The following is a 24,134-nucleotide window of genomic DNA, read 5'->3' as shown; positions in this document are numbered from 1 at the left end:
CCCCGCCCCGTTATATTTTACTACTACATCTATCTTTCAACTCAAGTCAAACATAAAAACTTAGGTACTTCCAGATATTTTCTGAGGCATTTAAAATATATATTTTGATTTCTTTATGCAGCCCAACACATGTACAGTAAAACACTCATTTGCCCCACCCATTTCTAAAAAACTGATACAAAATAGTATTAAACATTTATGCCAGTTTACAACAACAAGATTTAAGAACAGGCATACGTCAAAAATTATTTCAACTGTAGTTCAGTAAAACAAACACCACGAAAGATACATCAAGAAGATCAAATAACTTTCTTCTAAAGAGTTGAGCACTAAATATTGTAATTCTTTAGAGAACACTTGAGAAAGGGCAAGTCAGTTGAAAAATTGTACTAACCTTTGAAGCCAAGTATGAACACATTCCTGCGTTTGGCAAGGGATATGCCCTCCCCTCAGAGCTGGAATAGCTTTGCATTTCTGCAAACCACTTAAGGCTGACACCTCTTTTTTTTGTCATTTAATGCACACTGTAGGAAAACAAGTGGTGAAACAGTTCACAGCCCTTGCATCAAATTTTATATGAACTTGGAAAAAACACAGATCCAAAACATGGTCATGCAGCATAAAGTAAAGACAACAGTCTATATTCACTGAGTAAAAGAAACCATTATTATGAACAGGTAAATTCTGATACCTGTTCCCATCAAGTTAAAACTTTTTTCAAGACTATAGCCCAGAGAAGTGGTCTTCAAAGTGAAGTGTGTACACCCCATGGGGTGTGCAAGACAATCCATCTGGGTGCAAGAAGAAAGTATTTTTTTTTGTACCATTAATTAACAAAATTTTAAATAATTTAAAAATAGTGTTTATTTCATCTTTAGCTCATGCTTTTTCAATTTCTATTCTTGTGTATGTACATCATACATTATGACAGTAGTACATATATAATTTATAAATAAATATACATATATTATGTGCACACTTAGAAGTTTTTACTGATAAGGGTGTGCAATCAATAAAAGTGTGGAGACCACTGGCCTCAAGGATGCTGTATGATACCACAGCTGCTAGCCCAATCACATATCCTGTTGCTAAACTCATTTTTGAATGTCAACCTGAAATATTCTCCTCAGTAGCATATTTTCATGATGCCTATTAAGAATTTTTTCCCCTCAATCACACATATATAATGGAAATTTTAGAAGGACTAGACTTGGTTAACAAAGCATTGTTGACAGAGTATCCTTTGATGGAATTACACTAAAGATACAACTTCATAGCAGATGCATGTGAAATTATCATTAAAACATGCGCAACTTCTAAGTCAGATTAGAGCCATCCTTTCCTTTTTGCAGTTTGGTACTCTCATTTTAGTCTCTTTTCCTTCACCACCCCCTTGTCCCTCCTTCCCAAACACTGACTCCACGTGCAACCAACTGACCCCTGGGTACTGCTTGCCACAGGGGCCGGCTTGTCAGCGCTGCAAAGGGTCCCCAAGTTACCTGCTCTGGGCTTGGAGGTGTCGCTGAGGGGGTTGGGGACTGTGCCCCACTTGAGTTAGCACCCCAACAGTGGAAGCTGGCTCTTACACCGCAGACTCCTCTTGCAGCCCCCACTGCAGAGACATGTGCTGAGCAGCACCCCAGGGTGGCTGCCTCTGGCCACCCACGGAAGCAGATGATGGTGAAGGTCCCAAATGGCCACCAGCAAGGCACAGCTCACAAGTCGCAGCCACCCTTCTCAGTTTGTGTCTTGGGAAGCCAGCCAGTAAGTACCCCAGCATTTCAGTGCATGTGGTAATGTGCTGTCTACCAAGGCAGTAATGGCAGGCTCTGCATTTTGACATACCTATTCCAGCACATTTACAACCGATTCTTAAAAATATTACCTGCACTGTAAAAAAAAAGAACAAGAATTGCATATCCTGAATCCACATACCTGCCTACAATCCAGCAGACTTGGGAAAAAATACTTCTGCTTTAAATAAGAAAGCAGCAAATCATATTTAACAACCTTAATCTCCGCTTCATTCTGTGAGTTTTAAGTTGGTTTATTTTCCCTTTTATCTGGATACTTTCACTCAAACAACAGCAAGACTCACAGTGAATGGGGGGATGTGTGCATTTAAAAAAAGGAAAAGCAGGTTTGGTAAACCAATGCTACACTACACATCACAGCCAACACACTGATCACAGCCACAGCTCAACTCACAGGTCAAGTCTCTTCAACCCACTTACCGAAACAGGGTTACCTGTTAGTTTGTTAAGTCCACACAGAACACAGTGTCGTACACAAGCCAAACTGTCACACAATTTTTGGTTCATAACTGTTACATTTGATCTGACATCTATGTGATTTAAGAGCATATTACTCACAGCTATGACTTCAGATTAAGGTAGACCCTATGATGACTGGCTGTAGGGAACATGAAAGTTGTCAAGATCATCTGTTGTGATCTCTTGTTTAGATCATTTGCTCACTCACTGAAAAAGTCCAAAGTTGAGCAGTCAACCTTTGTTGCTGTTATGTCGTAGAAGAGCTTTCTCTTCATTTACACTTTAAGCTTTGAGCCTTAACAAAAAAACTGATAATGTGTCCAGATGGGAAGCCCAACAGAAGAGCAAAACTCTAGGAAGGGACTAGAAGGGGCCTCTGGTTTATCAAGTCTAGTTGCCTACTATTCAGACACCACTTTGCATTTAATTTCTTTCAGAGATATACTTGGCTCTTGCTTCAAAGCATGTTTCTGCCTGGAAGGCTGTTCCAGAATTAGTTCTAGTAATTATGAACTTTGTTTCTCATCTAAATCTTACTTACAGAAAGTTTATACCCACTTGCTTTTGGTTCTAACACTCTTTTAGCTCACAGTGTTTCTGCCCTCCACCTGTCATTCATCCAAAAAACCCCCAGTGTTCTGACTCTGTAAACAACCTTACTGCTACAGGTAAAAGAAAAAAAGCAGCTTGCCCATGAAATTAAACTTCCAGAGCACACAAAAGATAAAATGTTTAACTTTCCAGAGTGGGGAACAATGGGGGGAAAAAAAAGGAAGGAAAAAGAGCTAGTACTAGCCAGAAGGTGTGATTTTTTTAGTTATCCAAAGAAGCCTTTTCTCTCCTCATTCTGGATAAAAGGGCTTGTAGATATTGTAATCACTTGTTACAGGGATGACATTCACAGCAATCCACTGTAATGCTCCACAAGAAAAAAATGTACCAAATGAACCGTGTGGAAGAAAGTTAATACAACTCCACTGGCCATTAAAACAAAGACCAAACCACAACCTCTTTTCTTAAAAGGAAATATCATTTTAAGAGACATACCATCCTTGAGTTTGGTACAGCTGCGTATCCTTCAAGAAAGGAAACAACAAGAAAACCCTAAGCTTCAGAAACAGTATTATGTATTTTGTATCTTTCCACTGATTCAACTTAGAAAACAAAGTAAGAATGGAGCAAAAATATCAATAAACAAACCATCCAGCATTCATTCACAAGCAACTGAAACTGAAGTACGACATGTACATTGTTCTCTCATATTATGTCCAGAAGATAGGAGCATGCAACACCATTACTGTAAACAATGAAAAAAGGTGTACATTTTAGAGTGTGAAATACTTCTCCACTTTCACTGGTTTTACTGAAACTCTCCAAGGTAAGTATGAATAGGCCTATGATGGTTGTCAGGTCAGCAAGCAAACTTTAAATAGGTATTCCGAATTTTGAAATCTATTTGTAAAACCCAAAGCAACTGTGTCAGTAGAAGTCAACAAGAGGAAAGAAAGAAGTTGTTATTTTCAGTTTGAGACATACCATCATTTTGTACCTAGAGATCCAACCCTATTGGCATTACTCTCATAGAAAATTTCCATATTTAACACCTAATTTAGAACAGGCAAACAAGGGTGTAGAAAGCCTTCCAAGAGCTCATAAAATAAATATATCACAATAGGTATACAAAACTCGTACTGCACGTTGTTTTTAGGTAGGCTACATAATTTGTATTTTTACTGTGAGAAAATAAAAACAAAACTGACCTTTACAAAATTATGATTTCATTGAGGGTAAACACTTACCCCTGCTTCTACTTACTAGTGTTTTAAAATGAACAGTAAATTGATACAGAGAGAGAAAATACTCCCACTGTAATGCAAACAGTAGACAGCTTTTTAGTGTGTCCTCATAATTTGGGAGAGAAAAGCCAAATTAATCTGTCATACAAAACTTTTTAAAAGCAGAGCTAACTGGCAGATAAGTCTAAAAGGAAATAAAAAACCCTCTTAGACTGAAAGTTACAGAATTTCAAGGTGAAGTGGGCTTTCAAGAAAACCTCATCCAAGCACAACAAAATGAGAACGTTCCTCACACTAGTCTCCTAACATTTCACATTTCCACAGTCGAACCCCTGGCACAGGGACCTACAACTGAGATAGCAATGAACGTGTAGGTCAAAGCCAAGGTACTACAAATGGTCAAAACAAAGCTTGGAAACTATTAGAAAATGAAAGTGAGCTGCTCCAGCTTTCTTGAGCAGTAACATATGAATCTATAGCAGAGCAAATAGCATAGTTCTAGTGATAATATAAAAATAGCTTTCAAGCTAAGTTACCTTTCAGACTAAACTCCATATATTTGATAAAATATGAACAAGGTTTAATTTTCTCAACTTATTTTATGCTTTTAAAAAAGCATTTTCTAAGAAATTTGTTTATTTTGTACAGCTAAGCTAACACCTGCCAGATTTGCATGCTTTTTAAGTATGCACTTTGTCACCTAGTAGAATATAAAACCACAGTAAAACAGCGCAGAATTTTGTAAAAATACTTTAACTAAATTTACACTTCATTATAAGATTATTCAAGTTAAGAATTAATCACCAGATTCAACAGTGTAACTCCTTTACTTCTGTTATCCTCATTGCACATCAAAACCAAAGTTGCTATTTCTGCCAAGGCTAAAAGAATGGATCCCCAGCAGCAAGCAAACACTGCTCCACAGACAGCATCATTTTGGTCTCCTGCAGACAGTTAAAACCTGAACTCACCAGAAATTTCTCACTACAAACAAAATCAGAAGGCAAAACTTCAAAGGACTCTTCGAAGCCTAGATCCTCAGCAAGGACCAATACAGGTAGCCCCTCTGTGATTTCACAAACCTAGCTCAGTATTTATGACCAGCTTTTTCTTAGCAATGCAGGCCACAAAAAAGTTACAGATCACTAGGTATGTATTTTTTAAAACAACAACAAAAAAAAATGGGCAGGCAACACGCTTCATTTCAAGCTACCAGATTTTTACTTCTGGAAACCTAATAGATTTCTATAAATGTATGGATTTCTAATACTAAAAAAAATATAAAAAAAACTGAGTACTAACATATTTTCCCCCTTTTCTGCAGCCTCAGAAAGTTTGTTTTAAGTTACAGTACTGCAAGGCACATACAGAATCTCTTCCTTTCCAATACACAGCAGATATATTCCCTGAAATAATTTTAAAATCAAAGCAATTAGAAATGCTACAAAGGTAACAATTTCTATTTTAAAAAATTCTTCCTACAGAACATGCACTTTTTTGAAAACAACTTAGCAAATATTTATAAATTATTATTTCTTCTTTACATTTACACTGGAAATATACTGAATAATTTTTAATCTGGAAAATACTGTATCATGTCACATTTAAGTTATTGCCTTCATTATAAATTGCATCATCTCTGGAAATCCATAAAGGTACCAGATTTAAAAATAAGGTGGGGCTGAGAGACCATGTATGCAGTTTAGGCCATCTGGAAGGATTTCCACATAATGCAATACTGTCAGAGTAAAAAAAAGAGCTTTCTTCACTCAGTGGATGAGGACAATAGAAAGTTATGTAAGTGCGGTTGTTCAGTTTAACGCAGTGTCATTAGCAACTACTTTAAAATCTCAATTTTCTCTCTTTTGGGCAAGCATATCTTACTATAAAAGCAACTGAATTTTTAAGAGGTAGTTTTTTTTCCATTATGCACTTATTTATTTCAAATAAAACATAACCAAAAAACCCCCAACATTTGCTTTTGAAGGATCAAGTCTCAAAACTTGGTACAATATCTGACAAAGTTCAATATTTTAATTGTCCTCAGCAGTACTGGGCTGCTTTGGAACCAGTGTATTCCAGGTTGTCTTCATAGTCAAAAGACTAATCTACCAACAGTACTGAACCCACCCCCTCCTCCTCCACCTGTTGGTCCACAGCTTCCCGGGGGGTCATTGTCATCAAATCCATTGGGTCGGAAAGAGCATGAGGCTGAGGCAGCTTGAAGTGCTTGTGTTCGAGCACTAAGCTCTTGCTCCTGAAATGAAAGAATAAAGACAATTGCGTATATGCACCAAGTTACTTTAACTTCTACAAAATCACATTGACTTTTCACTGGTTCTAGGTGTACAGCAGTATTTAAAAAGCTTAACGTAACTAACTTCTCAGCATATTCCAGAAAATGCATCAAAATGGTCTTGAAAAATGTTAATTCAGAGAAACATATTTAAGAACAACTTCATTATTTAGCAAATTTTCTCAATATCCTGATAACATTGCTTTTTCCATACGGCTAAAGCACCTCTTCAGATTTGAAAACAGCCTCTATTATGCACAGTGGGTAATTGCCTAACCTGTTGATAGCACTGAAATATGTGACTACAAGCACTAGATTCAACAGAAATACAGAAAAATAAGAATAGTTACTCAGATTTATAGTCTACATGGATGACACTGTTCCTCCTTTAAATGTCTGGCTTTATATAAGAAAAGGTTATAATATCACTGTAGTTGTTGTAGTATTCTTCAGGCTGTGTTCTTAAAATGGATTTTTTTTTTCCATTACTCAATTGCTGCTGTAATTATACACTTAAAATAAAAAATAATCTGGCTTCAAATTTGAAATTTTGCAATTAAAAGTCTTCACGCACCAATGGAAGTCACAGCAATCTGACTTTTTGCTGAAAATTGCTGAAAATCTGACAAAAAAAATCAGATTTTCAGCAATCTGACTGAAAATGTAACACTACATTGGAGGCAAGTCCATACTTGGAGCAGCAGGTGAACCCCCTCTGTGCCCACCTCATCTTCCTAGGTGCCTCTGTACAACAGGAATGAAGCTCTGGATGTGGAAAGCTCGTCAATGGATGATGTAGATGACTGTCCATCCACCCCAGCATTGTTGCCAAGGTCAGAAAGGCCTACCCCTGTATCACAACTACCTCCACAAGGAAGAAGAAAATGGTTAGAGTTGTAGGTGACTCCCTGTGCACAGCTGGAGCTGAACTTGGCAAGGGATGCAAAGAACAGTAAGAAGGACTTCTACAGGTGCGTCAGCCAGAAAAGGGAGGTCAAACAAAGCGTGCCCTATCTGGTGAATACAACTGGCAAACTGGTAACAACGGACGAGGAAAAGGCTGAGGCTCAATCACTTTTTTTCCCCTCTCAGTCTTCACTGGCAACCTCTCTTCCCACAGCTCTCGAGTGGATGTACCTCAAGACAGGGACTGGGGGAGCAAAGTCTCTCCTGCTGCAAGAGAAGATCAGGTTTGCAACAACCTGAGGAACCTGAACATACATAAGTCTGTGGGACCTGACGAGATGCATCCCAGAGTCCTGAGGGAATTGGCTGATGTAGTTGCCAAGCCACTCTCCATGATATTTGAAGTCATGGCAGTCAGGTGAAGTCCCCATTGACTGGAAAAAGAAATATTGCACCATTTTTAAAAAGGGTAGAAAGGAAGATCCTGGGAACTACTGACCTGTCAGTCTCACCTCTGAGCCTGGGAAGATCATGGAACAGATCCTCCTAGAAGCAATGCTAAGGCTCATGGAGGACAGGGAGGTGATTCGAGACAGTCAGCATGGCTTCACCCAGGGCAAGTCCTGCCTGACCAACCTAGTGACCTTCTATGATGGAGTGACAGCAGTGGACAAGGGAAGACCTATGGATATGATCTATCTGGACTTCTGTAAGGCTTTTGACATGGTCCCCCACAAAATCCTTCTTTCTAAAGATATGGATTTGACAGGTAGACTGTTCGGTGGATGAGGAACTGGTTGGATGGTCACATCCAGAGTGTAGTGGTCAACAGCTCAGTGCCCAGATGGAGACTGGTAACAAGCAGTGTCCCTCAGGGGTCTGTACTGGGACCAGTACTGTTTAATATCTTCATCAATGTCACAAACAGTGGGATCAAGTACATTCTCAGCAAGATTGCAGACAATATCAAGCTGAAAGGTGCTGTTGACGCACCTGAGGGATGGGATGTCATCCACAGAGACCTAGACGAACTCGAGAAGTGGGCCCATGTGAACCTCATGAGGTTCAACAAAACCAAGTGCAAGGTCCTGTGCCTGGGTCGGGGCAATCCCTGGTATCAATACAGACTGGGAAATGAAGGCATTGAGAGCAGCCCTGTGGAGAGCGACTTGGGGGTACTGGTGGATGAAAAGGTGGACATGAACCAGCAATGTGCGCTTGCAGCCCAGAAGGCCAACTGTATCCTGGGCTGCATCAGAAGAAGCATGGCCAGAAGGCTGAGGGAGGCAATTCTGCCCCTCTACTCCCATTTTGTGACACCCCACCTGGAATACTGTCCAGCTCTGGAGTCCTCACCACAAGAAAGATATAGACCTGTTGGAACAGGTCCAGAGGAGGGCCACAAAAATGTTTAGAGGGATAGAACACTTCTCCTATGAAGAAAGGCTGAGAGAGCTGAGGTTGTTCAGCCTGGAGAAGAAAAGGCTCCGGGGAGACTTTATTGTGGCTTTTCAATACTTAAAGGGGGATTATAAGAAAGATGGGAGCAAACATTTTAGCAGGGCCTGTTGCAACAGGACAAGGAGTAATGATTTTAAAGTAAAAGAGAGGAGATGTAGACTACATACAAGGAAGAATTTTTTTACTATGAGGGTGGTGAAACACTGGAACAGGTTGCCCAGAGAGATGGGAAGATGTCCCATCCCTGGAAACATGCAAGGTCAGGTTGGACAGGGCTCTGAGCAACCTGATCTAGTCAAAGATGTCCCTGCTCATTGCGGGGTAGAGGAGCTGAGGGCGGCGGGGTTTGGACAACATGACCTTTAAAGGTCCCTTCCAACCCAAACTATTTTATAATCCGAGATCGCTGCAAAGGGGAGAGGTGGCATATAAACAAAGATGGTTAGGACACAAACACTTTAACCACATAGTCTGAAAATAGCAGCAGTGTTACAATTTAAACTCTCAGTTCTCTTGTTTATGTTTGTAAAATACCTGTGGCTATTATAACAGCTTTTCCACAGCGAGATTTAGCTGTTCTTTTCTAATTTGAATTTACCTAGTTTTTCTTATTTGAGTAGACCTACTCAAATAGAACAGCTTAACCCCAAGAGCACACAGTGAAATATAATTTTGCTGTTAAGACATCTAAACATAGCAGCAACGCTCAAAGCAAACCATACTGAAATGTGGAGCACAGTAGTTTTCTGTAATAGCAATTGACGAGGCGACTACAGCCAGGTGAAGTTCTCAGGAGCACAGGGAACATGTGGCTGGTAGCGCTGGCCTCACAGAGGAAGGCAGAATAAGGCAGTGAAGGGAAAGCAGAATCTAGTCACTGGCATCTGGTCCTCATTTTAGTGGTTCTAACATTTGGGTAAGTACAGCTGTGTAAATAAAATTTCATTCCAAATGAAAATGCGCTAGTAAGAACATAGCTAAGAAGTTTTTAAGCATACTTTAGCTACTCCTGTAATTTATTAAAGGCAATGAAAATTAGAACTGTTCAAAAAGTCTTTCCTGCATAGAATTACAAGTGGTTAAACGACCTATACAAGCATCTCCACTAAAAATCGGAACTGAAATGAGTTTAAGCCATTTTCCTTGATGCTTCCCATGTAGTGAATGCTATGAAACCTGTCTAGCAACATCAAGATGGAAGCAAGATTGATGGTTTACAAGGTTTTCTTTCTTTTAGACTGTCTCTTGAGAGTTTTAAAGAGACCACTCTCCATACACAATTTCCACCTTACCTGCAAGTACAGTTTGTTATCTTTCGTAATTGCATCCATGAGGTCTTTTTGTAGGGGAGGATCTCCATTTACCCAGAGTCCATTTGCTGAACTGGTGTTGAATGCACAGGTGTTGCTTTGTTTTTTGTAAAAGAGAACGTAAGCAGTGTCCTTTGGAAATCTACTGGTAATTTTCTGGACTGACTGAAACGAGGTAAATGTCACTCTGCTATCATTGAACAGAAACCATTCTCTTGGCATCTCAGTGTCCACCTCATTTTCTACAACAGTAGAAGGACTCTCCTCTGTCAACAAATTATCCTGAGGAGAAACTAAAGAAAGAGCTGTAGACTGGTGGCAAAGTCCTGAAGGCCCTGACCCAGTAACATTTCTAGCATATGAATAATAATGTCCACTTTCAGAGGATACACCAGAATGCACCACCACAGAGCTTAACATGTAGGGCACCAATTGTGGGCAAGTCACTTCATCAGCACCTGAAGGCTTCAGTTTTTTAGCAAGATTTTCTCCAATATCAGAAATCTCAACACCAACAGACCAACCTCCCGAAACTACAGCTAGAGGGGACGTTGCTCTTTTGACTGGCAGTTCCAAAACAAGTGGCAGAGACACATTGTCCAAGATTTTGCGCCTTATATGACACTTTGGATCATAGGAAAATCTCAGAAGAGTGAGAATGAGGTATTCAGGTTCCTCAATGATTTGCATAGTTTTCTCAGCATTCTGTAGAGAGGCACACTTTTCACAATAATACTTATTGTCTCCACTGAGGATCTCAGGTGCCAGAAAATAATTCAGTAAGTCTGTAACTGACAGGGTGTTTTTACCTACTAGCCTCTGAGACACATCCCTATCATCATGAACTTTGTTGATTTCAGAATTAGCGGTATTCTCAGAGTTTGGCTCAGTAGAAAAATCTTTTGTGGTTCCTTCATTCATTGTTGTGTCACATCCACCATTTACTTCCAAATTACTGAGAGATGTTTCTCCAACAGGACTAGTTGCTAAAGTATTAGTTTGCACCATGCAGTCATCTTTCACTTCAGAACGTTCCATACATTTTGGGCCAACATTCTCCAAGGAAGCTGGAGGACAGAAAGCCAGAGAAAGATCTGTGAAAGCTTCTTCCTTTTGAGACATACTTTTGCAGTTCAAGCAGCATATAGTAGTCTTCAATTTTCCTCCAAACATCTTCTGTATCAGAGTTCGTTCTTCACTTCCCATACAAGGTGCTTCAGCAAATACTTGTGCTTTATGGGCAGCTTCTTGTGTCTGGGACTCTTCATTCAATATACTTCCAGAAGTCTTTGCTGAAGACAGTGCTTTCAAGGTTCTCTCTTCTTCATGCAGCCTGAAGACAAAGAAAAACAGCAAGTAGCTGTGCTATTTTCCAAACAAGTATTGCTGCACCATCTCAGACTTTTTTTTTCCCCAGTTACGCTAAAAATATATATATGGATAAGCAGCTAGAAGTGTCTTACTTTAAAAAAAGCCATTTGTTATTTTTTACACAAGCAAGCTAAACCATACAGGCTAGTACTATCCAAAACAGAGTAGGAAAGAAGCACAAGTGCATTTAATGCAAGTGTCATTATGTAAAACAGAATACAATGGATATACTGAAAGAACTGGCAAGTATTAAAAAAACCTAACAATGTTTTTATTATTTACCATTACATTATCTTAATAAATCAGTTCTCCAGTTGACTGGTTCTGTATGTCAGATTTTGTAAGAGAACAAGTAGCTATTTATCTAGTGCCAGACTATTTCCAAAGAAAAGGTCGAGATTTTACAGCCAAGAAACTTAAGAAACTACAGTAAGAAAAAACAAACAAAAAAAGAAACCCAAGACAGGAAAAAAACCCAAACCAAAATAAGAAAAAAAAAAACCCCACCACTATTTCACTGTTCAGATAAACTTCTCCAGAAATGGAATGTGTCATAAAGCAGTATTGCTTAAGCCACATCTTAGCAAGCCAAAAATTAAAAAGGGCTACTAATAAATTGAGGTATTTTTGTTCTATTTGTGCCACAATTAACTTGCTTATTAAACGTGGTTATACGTGCATGTACATCGCTTTATGACTTATCTGACCTGTATGAAACACAGCTGTGTCTACCAACACGAAATTCCAGATGCACGACCAAATTGCTTTCACCAACCACATTCATTTTACAACAGGATCATGACTCTAACAAAACACCCAAGTTTAGATTTGTAAAAATGGAACATTACTACAATTAAAACCTGCTTTAAATGATGTGGATACAAGATGGCATCCAGACTTTACCACAGATTAAACCTACGAAGAAAAGTGTTTCACAGACCATACAGAAAACCAGAAACAGCCAGGAATGAGGCCCAAAATTCCTGGTCCCCACTCATGCAGTGGAACTGTTACATGACTGCTCCTAGGAGTTCAACATCATGTGATAAGACTGTAGATTCATTCCCATTAACGGCACAACAACTGTACCTGTCTAGCAGGAATCTGAGATATTCTGAGCAATCCTGCTGGGATCGAGGGGTGAACCATGGTGGTCTGGAAGCCTCAAAGAAAATTCTAGGAGCATATGCCTCCCTCTGTTCGTGTAAGAGAGGGACAGACAAAGTTACATAAGAACTACTTAAAAAATCGGTTATATTATTTTTATATTGACCACTGAACTTCGGACTTTATTATTCTAGAGGAACTGTATTGAAACACTTGGTACACATAAACATTTAAACCACTTAAATCATAGGAAGAGAGCATCATTAATTTTGTAGTAATCACCTGTAGTACGAAGATAACAGGGGATCCTGCAGGCAAATATTAAAGGTGTAGCGAGTGTAAACCCGATGTTATGTGTAATAGCAGTTACTGTTCTGGCTGGCAAGCTTAAAAAAAATTCCGTTTCCTTTCTTCAGAAGAACATCAGTATTTCCTAAGTACCAATTTATTTTTAAGGTGATCCAATTACAATAAACAAGTTTATTGTTATTAATCAAAGAGAACAAATGTGCCTTATGTCTTCCTAGCACTATCAAAATATTATTAACATTTAATAAAGATCGCTTTAGAATTTGAACTACAATAAAATTTAGTGTAAAAATCACTGCAGAAAGTCACAATTTATCCTAGAAAATGACATAAAATCAGCTTGTATATCAAGTCAGGTCCTATTTGTATTTTTTAATTTTGGCTTCTCAAAGAAAACTCGTTACTGCCCATTTACAAAAACAACACAATGTCAAGATGTTCCACTTATGAAATATAGAATTCTAAGTCCATCCACACCATCTGAACATTTGGAGGCAGACTCATCCCCCTACAAGTCTATCATATTTATATTTTTTATATACTCAAGAGGACTCCCATGACATCATGTTTGTTCCTAAATTTTGGTATATAGATCTAGGCTTACAAAACAGATGAAATAAACTGACATACCTGGGTATGGGCCAAAAATGCAAAAAGATGCTGTAATTTTCTCATTAGTGAATTACACCCATTTAGATTCAGAGATAAAACATGTCTTCTGAAACTGGAAAAAAAAAAAAAAAAAAAAAAAGACATTAGTTTCCTTCCTAGATTTCTAACAACAATGCAGTTATCATTCCGGCTCAGATAAGCACTTCAATTTGAAAGAGAGAAAAACATCTAACAATTCCCTTCCAATATTTGGATTCTGCCCTAGTGCAGATGCAAAACTATTGTACAGCAGGAACTAACACTGCAAAAAACCTATTTCTTTAAACACTTAAATGTGTAAGAATGGGCTATAGACAGACAATTTTTTTCAATAGCTTCCAGATTGTAACAAAAGCATCACCATGAACTTTGACAATACTGAAGGGAGCAAGGACAGTGAGGAAAAATGGACTTGTCTTTTGACACTGGACAGAAGGATCATGATTTTTAATGGCTAAAATTGTGATTTCACAGAGCTAGACTTTAACAAAGCAATCAGCCACTGAGTGCAAAGTAACCCACTCAGCTCTAGCAAGCTGAGAGACCCCAGGACATGTTAATAGTCTGTGAAAAGCAAGAATGCAACAACTGCAATAGTTAATTTGCAATGAAAAGAGCTGTTAAAAAGGACTTACTCTGTAGCCATAAAAAGTGCCTGAATAACACTGTTCATGTAGCAAGTATTTCCTAGATTAATTAGACCTGTCTTTCCAGTTTCAGATTTTCCAGAAAGTTTAGATAAACAAGATGGCAAAGAACTGGCTTGAGAAGTCCAGGCACTCTGACTGAGAATCAACTTAATCTTCTCTTCAGTGGGTTTGGGCATATCCTACAAGAGAAACATTTGACACACTTAATAGTTTTTTTTAATTTGTTTTTATAATATGTCCATGCCATTTGGCAGTCTTGTATCTTCGCTTGCTCCTGTATTCTCCTTCAGGGTCTCACTATCCCTGATAGCCTAGAATATACCATCCACTCCTCCCCCCAGGCCCTCTTCTTCAAAGCTTTCTTTACTCAACTCTCAAACTGCAGGAATAAGGGGGCTCGTAGCTACCTTTAACCTGCATATTCACCACCAAACCTTTCTGCCACCAAAAACTACCCCTCAAATGTCAAGCTTCAATAAGCCCCCAATAGCCTCTATGCTGCTAGAATATTCCTGCTCTGTCAAATCAAAATGTAAGAATGAAAGAATAAAGTCCAGAATACTTGGAATTAAATTGTTAGGGGCTTTTTAGGTGTCAAAACATTTGACTGCAATACTACTGCTATAAAATCAGGCAGTAATACCTGAGTGTGTGGGGGTGTTTTCTTGGGTTTTTTTCTTCTCAATTTTATTTGGTTTTTTGGTTTTTTTAATATTAATTTTTTATTTTAAGTGCATTATGCATTTAAATACTGATCTAAAAAAGCTGAATTTTGCTTTGAAACAGCATACGCCAGCACCCTTTAACCACAGAGGCATGCAATACTGACAGCAGTATTAAGATGGAACGCTCAATAATGGTGTTTTGGAGCTATCCAAAGATATAACACCATGACAAATACGTCTCAGAACCTACTTCTCTTGAATAATACCACCAGTGCTCTGAACTTGTATTTGAGGAGTTACAGTTTCTAGCTTGGGTTGAAATGAAAAGCCTAGAGTAAACCTCATATGAGGCTTAAGAAATTAGACTGTACTTTGAATAAATTATCTCATGTCAGGCTTTTCTTAAAGCCTGCTATAACCACATCATAGACATTCATGACAATTTTTCTAGCATATTCCAAACACAGTTAGAATTGACATTAGATTATGTGGTTAGCTCTTTTCTCATAGAGGAAGCTCTAAAGAATTTAGATCCATGGGATTATAGCCTTCATATCTGGAAAAACAAAACAAAAACATTCCAATATTTTAATATTCCTAACATACCTTAATAGCTTCCAAGATGGGTTCATAGAGCTCTGGAAATCCTGAATAATGATACATCATACAGTGTATCAACTCAGTCAACTGCATCAAAAAGGCTGTACTGGAAGGTAAGCCATCTGTTTTGAAGGAGTGAACCAAATTGACCACATGTGGGACAATCTGAATGGGAAAACAAACAAACAAAGGGTGTTAATTACATTTTTCTTTTTCGTTTTCTTTTTTTTCTCCCTTACAAACAATGTTCCTGTTTTACATGCACTAAATGACAGGGGACCTTTTGTCCTTAAATAAGAAGTGGTTGAAAAACAATGACTTGAAAAACATGCATTATTCTTTACTCATGACAATTTTCAAACAGCACAATTAATTACTCAATGATCTCTTTAGCTCACATATCAAGTTTCAGAACTTTATGAACTCAGAAGATACATGTTAAGATTTTAAAGGGCCAAGTGTCCAAAGTACTCATCTTATTAAGGATATTAACAGCAAACACTTTGCTTTTATGCCACTGCTAACAGTGCGGTATCCTGTTCTAATTTCACAGATGCAGTTTTTAAAACAAGCTTCGCAATTTTCCTTAACCAGAATCTAGCACTTGGGATCTGAAGCCAATGAATGCATTCATGCTTTCAGTTTACAAGATGGAAACTGTCTCACAGCTCCACCTAGTGAAGGAACTAGGCTCAATAAACCAAGACAGTAATTTATTAGGAGCTAAAAAAGCTTACCACAGATCTGGTCATCTATTTGAGGACTAGTTCAGATTCATTTCTATTTTAAATTTGGTATAAACCAGAAGTATTTACTCCACCTCCTTCCCTTTCTTCAGCACAGCTCCTTCTGTGTTTTTAAATGCATGACACTTTTTTTTTTTAGTCTTAAAACACCAAGTAGAAAGTTATTTCAACACAGTCCCAAAGAGTAGGGACTTCTCACTGTGAACCAAAATATTTTAGACACTTTTATCAGCTTCCAAGTGATCAAAATGGATTAACTGTGAAAGAAGTGGTTGGAATAATTTCTCATCACAAATTAGCTTACAAATTGTCTGGTAGTAAAGACATGAAATACAGAACAGAAATTATAAAAATGTAATAATTTAAGGAAAGTATACCAATTACAAGAATTAATATACTTCAAAATGCCAAAGTAAAAGGGGCCAGGTGCAAAATACTCATTTGCCACCTTTTCAAGTATCAGTTGTTCTCTTAGTATAAGAAATAATTTTACATCTCAGAGAAACAAACCCTACTCTTTTGGTAAACAAGATATCCACTGTGCAAAAAAACCCACCACCAAGATAAGGTGTTCAATGTAGTAGAGAGTCAGTGAAAGTTGCACTGACAAATTTCCCTCTTTTACTTTATAAATGTGGGTACATAGCAACAAGAAAGGAACTACTGAGCTCCAAGAATGAGCTTTGTATAAAGCAGATGTGAGATATGATTATTTAGCACAGACAAAGCACATGTGAAGAATTGAAAAAGTACAGGTTCTCAGCTCTCTCAAATTGAGAGCCAAATTCTTACAGCATGTTGCATAACACTGAAAGTTACACTTTGAATACACACAGAAGTATCACTTCTGGCTTGAGGGTGAATTAAAATTTTGTATGTCAGTAGATTTTAGAATTCCATAGTACACATCATAATAAGTTCTACATCGTAAGTGCAAGAAAGGGTGTTTTCCTTCGATAAAAAACTCCAAGTAATTCATGCTAATGATGCTCAAGCATAGGGAAGGGGAACGTTAACTCAGATGCACTACAAAATAATTTAATTTATATTTATCAAATGCGCATTTAAATTAAACAAGCAGTTTATGCGCGGGAACATATTATAGGATACTAAATGAGAGCAGTAACTCAAAAACTGATAGTGAAGAAAGTTTTTTAAAGTGGAGGGAAGATGGTCACGAACTCCTGAAGACAGATGTTTATGCAGTACAGCATGCAGCCTACAGAAGCAGCTTTCCTCGTAAATGCCTATTTCTAGAACAAGTCTTCCCATATTTTACATTTTTCTCACAAATGTTTTGTCTCTCTCAGGAATAAAGAAGAAAAGCAAGACAGTAAATATATGAAATATTTATGTTTTGAACATATTCAAGGCTACTTGGCTCTTTACGTTGTGACTCAAATTTCTATCCTAGCCCAAGATTAGGGCAGTGGAAGGAGGAGAGAGAAACTTCAGACTTTATCATTTAAAAAAAAAGTGTAACAGCATAAGGCAATTACTCCAACACTAAGGAGAGGGTCTGTGATCCCTTCAGGCCTAAGAGCCTTGGGGACAGCTTACAGAAACAGCGTGTTGGGCTGTTACAACAGTTAAGTCTGTAAGATTAATATTTCCCTTAACTTTTAAGCTAAACACTGAGTGTGAGAACAAGAAAGGCACTATCCACGCTGTACTAATTTGAACAGTCATCGTCACACCCTAGTATCCCCTGCTTATAACTGGTGAACTGCATTTTGAAGAGTGGCCCTTAAAAACTTCTAAAGGTTTCTTAAAGTGAAGTACTTCTTGGTCTCACGCACCTATCCAGGGTGCCCAGGTTGTATGTAGCAGATAACTGCTTGTCTGTTTTCCCCAAGTAGTTGTGCTTGAAAGTTTACTTGCGGCCCAGCTTTATCAACAGACCTCATGCCACAGAAAATAGGATTTCTAGAAGTACATGGTCAAAGATAGCATGTGGTGCCCAGACGTTACTGCCAGAAATATGTACATACCAGGAAGACGAATGCTTATTTCCAGTTAGAGATTAAGTGGTTAAACCTGGAAGTTAGAAAACCTAGTGGTCTGTGAACCACAGAAATCTGATTCTGGAATCTTGAAACACAGAGGAAATCTGAGCACATAAATTCTGTCACTCTCTACACCCACTTTAGAAATCACACATGAATGACATTTCAAAGAATTGAAAACCATTTATTTAGTAACTTACCAAATGAAAAGCTTCCGGGGAATGCTGAAAACTAAGTAACATGTGGGAAAGGACAGCAAGGGCACCAGGCCTCACTAGAGGAAACCAAAGTCGATTAAAGACCTAAAAAAATCCACATTTATTTCAGTAAATCTAGAAAGTGAAATTTCAGAAAAAATGTAAACAGATCTCCAAATCCACAACTATCTGAAACAGTCAGAACCATTACATGCAACTGAAAGCTATAGATAGTTACATCATCTTCGCAGAACATTAAGACAGTATCTCTGTTGCAATACAGAAGATGCTACACAATTGCACAGCTGTTACAAATTCCTTTCCTCATCCTTCAATTTTGAATTTTCTTTTCCAACATACCAATTCAATCTTAAGCAGAGTGACATCAATGAGGATGGTAAATTTCTGGACTGCAGCCAGTCCTTTCAGCAGTGCAATCACCCATGTTTCCACATGCTGAGCCAGAGGCCAGGACAACCAGTCAATCATTCTGAAAGATTAATGAAAAATAAAAAAATCAAACAAAAAAAACAATATGCCACTAATTTTAACCCGCCCCCCCCCCCTAATTTTAACCCCCCCCCCCCCCCCCAAATCTATATATTACCCTGATGACCCACTCACATGGAGACTCACAAAAAGTAATACAAGAATGTTAGTAAAGTAGTAAAATAATTTTGACTATATCTCAAATAATTTAACTCTGTAATTAATAATGATCTATTTAATACATTAAAAGTAAATACAACACCCCCTGAAATATATAAGCATACAATATGAAGTATTTTGTATATTATTGTTGCTTCTTATTTAAAAAACCAAACCGTGGTTTTATAGACATGAAGCGAGCATTTTTATCTTGTAGCAAAAAATTACTACTGAGGGTGAAAAAATGCCTATACCTGGGAAGCTCCTCTCCTACACCTTTTATCCCAAACCAGACCAAAACCAGCTTTTAAGTTTAAATGTGAAAAGGAAGCCTCTTCAATCTGGAACTATGTTCCTGGAAATCAACTCAAATACCCTCAGTTAAAAAGGTAAAATCTAGTAATTTTAAAAACATTATAGCAGACGATATAAGGATCTTGAAAGATCATCTAGTCCAATCCCCCTGCCGGACCAGGAACCTAAATGAGATCACACAGGAAGGCGTCCAGGCGGGTCTTGAATGTCTCCAGAGAAGGAGACTCCACAATCTCCCTGGGCAGCCTGTTCCAGGGCTCTGTTACCCTCACTGTAAAGAAGTTTCTTCTCAAGTTTAAGTGGAACCTCCTGTGTTCCAGCTCACACCCACTGCCCCTTGTCCTATCATTGGGCATCACTGAGAAGAGCCTGGCTCCACCCTCATGACATTCGCCCTTTACATATTTATAAACATTAATGAGGTCACCCTCAGTCTCCTCTTCTCCAAGCTAAAGAGACCCAGCTCCCTCAGCCTTTCCTCATAAGGGAGATGCTCCACACCCTTGATCATCTTGGTGGCTCTGTGCTGGACTCTCTCAAGCAGTTCCCTGTCCTTCTTGAACAGAAGTATCTTCTTACCCACACCAGACAGAATCTGGTATCTCAGGTGCAAATCCCCCAGATTAGAAAAAAAAACCTCAAACAAATCAAACAGCAAAAGATACTCAGATTACCAGGCACTCCCCCTAAAAATTCAACATCTTTTACAATATTTCACATTTTTACCAACAGGGCAAAGGGCCTGGTCAGGTCTGGAGATTTTCTTAGCAAAATTTTCTCTTAACAAAGATACTTGGGTGAAGTGCAAACAAGTATTATACTTGTCAGGATACTGAGTAATGCAGTCAACTCCTCAAAGACCTCTGAAGTAGACCTTAAAGCAGTCATATATCTCAGAAGAGACTGAACAATGTCCTGCTTTTCCTCACTGATGCTTCAGGTGAGGTTTCATGAAACAGCTCAGACAATTAAAAACAACTCAATGACACCAAAAAGCAAGCACCTTTTCTTACATGAACTTGTACCTAATATAACCCCCCAGTGAACAGATTCAATTTATTAGTCTTCTAATGACAGATATTTACTAATCTGTGTTCAATTTTAGATAGACCCTGCAGTGTCATGAAGGTTATCCTTAGGAAGGGAGCAACGTGGTCTCTAATTTGCAGTTACCAAAGCTCTGCTAACTCTCATCAGGAAACCTTGTTGTGCCTGGAGTCCTGCACCTCCTGGGAATGATGTAAGCCTGATGACAACATTGCCATTGGTGCTCCAGAAATTCCAGCTGCATTATCCTCTTTACAATCACTCCTCTAAGCCAGAAGAGAGGAGTTACTGCAAAGGGTTACCAGAGGTAGAAAAAGAAACTGGATACAGTGTTGACATTAGAGTATCTACAAACAAAAATAGCACAGAGTACCTAAAAAGTTACTTCCATGGAACACAACTAAAGGCTCTTAAAATCAAGTACTACCTCAAAGAATGAACAAGGCAAGTAAGATGGCACTATCCTTTCAAGAGCAAGAGGAAAAAACCCACCACACAGCTGGTATTAAGAAAGAGCACTTATTTAATAATAACAGCTCCTATTATACCCAAAGCTCAGCACTGCATTACCTCCCCAAGCAGAGGCAGACAGAAGCCATTCTAAAGCCACAATTAACCAATCACATTGTGCTGAAGCACGTAATACAACATAAATGCTAACATTACACTAACGTGAAAATTAATCACCAGCACATTACTGGCAAATTATTAGCATGCACAAATCCTCCTGAATTTCTCAGCTTTGAATTTTAGTCTGGGCACACAGCTTTGTTAAAACCTGTTCAGTCAAGTAGATTCTTTTAAAGCTCCTAAACAATACGTCTTACCCCAAATTACAATATTAATACTGCTTCTTCTCACTAATTATATTTTCAAATGAAATATGGCTTTTCAATTTAATGTAAATAAGAGGAATGTTTTCAGTGTGAAAAAACCCCAGTATTTCACCAAGATAGGTAAGTGCCACACTACCTGAACGTGTATTACACTACAAATGGATGTAGTGAAAAAATAATATAGCATGTATCAAATTCTTGCAGTTGAAAGATTTTCTATGTTGTTTTTTTAAAAAATAGAAATGTCTTGCAGCCTCCTGTTTAACTGCTTTATTCATTTTTGTACCCTTCAGTGCTCAATAACAGCTTCTTCTATAGACTTAAAAAAAATAATCATTCAAAGAACTTCAAGAAGGTCTTATCTTCCTGCATTGCTATTATTCACATATCTAAAGATACTAACCAGGACTGCATTCTGAATCACAGTCTGTTAACAGTGCTACTAAACTCAATCTTCACTCCTGTTTAGATTAGTGACAAGAAGCATAATATGCAACTGTTTTTATATCATTCTTATTCTACTATTCAAAGAACATTCAAAAAACCTCTGGAGGCTTGAGTGAAGATGGAAATAGAGGCCATCCCCTGTGAATCCTACTAAAAAGTCATGAAGATACATAAGCAGAAAAAAACCCTCTAAACTCAGCAGTAAAACTCATTTCTAACCATCTCCTCTCTTCAGAGGAGAGGACGGGTAAGACAATCATGTGAGAGAGCCACTCTGCTTCTTGGAAAAGCAGAAAGGTTGATCTTCTGAAAACAAGGCCTTGTTTCTCATCTTGACTGTAAACCCCATGAAGATTGCTATTTATGCCATCTCCCATAAGGTGGGAGACGAACATAAGATGTCATCTAAAACCTGGCTTCATCTTAGTTTCTATTTAAGCCCCTTCTTCAACCACCCTAGCAAAGCATGAGAAAGAAGCCACACTAGCAATGAAGGCAGCAAACTTAAACTGAAACCATGCCAGTAACATCCACAGCATCATAAATATTGTTATTACCCTAACAAGCATAACTTAGAATACTATTTTAAAAGGGTTTTTTTAATGGTTTATGGGTTTTTTGGGGTTTTTGTTGTTTTTTTTTTTTTTAATGGAACTTAAGTGACAAATAACTTCAAAAAAGGCAAGAATAAGAACAAGAGATTTTTTTCCCCCCCTTTACAATGAAATACCTGCACAGAGCTTGAGTCATACTTGCATCTTTCACATTTGGATCTGTAGTAAGGCTCCTGATGAGTACTGTAATCATCTGTAATGGTATGTGCTGCACAAGACTTGCCAGTGCAACAGAAGGTTCGAATGAAGTATCTGTAACAGTTGAAAATGACATAATGTAAGAAACCAAAAAGAAAAGCCCACAGAAAAAAAAAAAATGCTTTATCTTCTATCCTACAACACCACTATACTTGTAAAGTTTTGAGACAATGCATCTATCCTACATCTATCATTCTATCATCACAAACCAAAACAAAATTTAAAAGTTTCAGTGGAATAAGACAATGAACAGCCCTGAATTACAAACGCCTTTTGTTCATCTAATATCCAGGCAAGAAAGTGACAATCTGACAACTTCCTCCTCCACTCTCAATGGAACTGAGAAGTGTTTTGGTTTTTTGTTTTGTTGGGGTTTTTTTCCTAAAAAAAAGCACTATACAATTACTTACCATACTTTATGTTAAGCCTAGGGATCCAATGCAGCCAATATGACTTATCTCAACAACTGTCTACCAACCATACCAGTTATGGCAAAATATAACATTATATATAATATTAAGTTTCCCAGGTGCCTCAACAGCAAAGACACTTTCCAATGTGAGCTAACGTAGTACTTAATAGATTTTTGAGGTCAGAAAAGACCTTTTCACAATCGCATCTACATTACTCAGATAGTGAATCCCTCCTACGAAACCTAAGTTTTATACATGCCTGGCATCCATCCTAGTTTTGTAGACTAAACAGTTCCATGACCCAAGGTATCCCTCCAAAGGGAGCAAGAACGAGTAGCTTTTGATACTGAGAGTTACAGTTTTTCACAGAATTGCCTTGATTGGAAAAGACGTTTCAGATCATGAAAGAAGCGTGGGTATCAGGTTGAGGGAAGTGATTCTCCCCCTCAACTCTGCTCTTGTGAGGCCCCACTGGAGTATTGTGTCCAGTTCTGGAGCCCCCAACACAAGAAAGATATGGACCTGTTAGAATGAGTCCAGAGGAGGCCACAGGGATGATCCAAGGGCTGGAGCACCTCTCCTATGAGGACAGGCTGAGAGAGTTTGGGCTGCTCAGCCTGGAGAAGAGAAGGCTCTGGGGAGACCTTACAGCTGACTTCTAGTACCTGAAGGGACTACAAGGAAGCTGGGGAGGGACTTTTCATAAAGGCAGTTAATGACAGAACAAGGGGAAATGGGTTTAAGCTGAAAGAGGGTAGGTTTAGATTAGATATTAGGAAGAAATTCTTCACTGTGAGGGTGGTGAAACACTGGAACAGGTTGCCCAAGGAAGCTGTGGATGCCCCCTCCCTGGAAGTGTTGAAGACCAGGTTGGATGAGGCTTTGAGCAACCTGGTCTAGTGGAAGGCGTCCCTGCCAATGGCAGGGGAGTTGGAACTGGATGACCTTTAAGGTCCCTTCCAACCCAAACCATTCTATGATTCTATGATCATCAAGGCCAATCATTAACCTCACACTGACAAGTCCTCAACTGAACCATGTCCCTAAGCACTTTGTCTACACTATGTCCTAACGGGACATCCAAAAATCCGTTCTGGTATACCATTTAAAGCGCTGCAACAGGAGTTTTTTAAAAAAAAATGCTGCTCCGCAGCTACACAAGTCAGCATTTCCCTTCCAGCTTTTCTTTGAGATGGGGAAGGCTGTATTCTCGATGGCCAAAAAGTTGCATTTTAGCACCTGGGAGGGAGGAAGGGAGGAAGGGAGGAAGGG

The 24,134-nt window shown here is 38.4% G+C and overlaps 1 protein-coding gene across 1 annotated transcript; it reads right to left on the bottom strand.

Annotated features, from left to right (window-relative positions):
* Positions 1-5,985: 5,985 nt before the first annotated feature.
* Positions 5,986-23,035, bottom strand: USP38 (ubiquitin specific peptidase 38; the record flags this gene model as incomplete). The annotated part of the gene is made up of 10 exons (XM_010167515.1): positions 5,986-6,326; positions 10,025-11,375; positions 12,503-12,609; positions 13,460-13,553; positions 14,116-14,309; positions 15,402-15,560; positions 18,348-18,449; positions 18,705-18,834; positions 22,368-22,503; positions 22,933-23,035. Coding segments are annotated over 10 exons (2,538 nt in total), but the record flags the coding sequence as incomplete, so codon positions are not given.
* Positions 23,036-24,134: the final 1,099 nt, after the last annotated feature.

The sequence above is a fragment of the Antrostomus carolinensis genome, unplaced genomic scaffold, assembly GCF_000700745.2.
Source record: "Antrostomus carolinensis isolate BGI_N321 unplaced genomic scaffold, ASM70074v2 scaffold4425, whole genome shotgun sequence".
Classification (NCBI taxonomy): Eukaryota; Metazoa; Chordata; class Aves; order Caprimulgiformes; family Caprimulgidae; genus Antrostomus; species Antrostomus carolinensis.
Note: the sequence above shows the minus strand (reverse complement) of the source record. Positions and strands in the feature narration are given on the sequence as shown.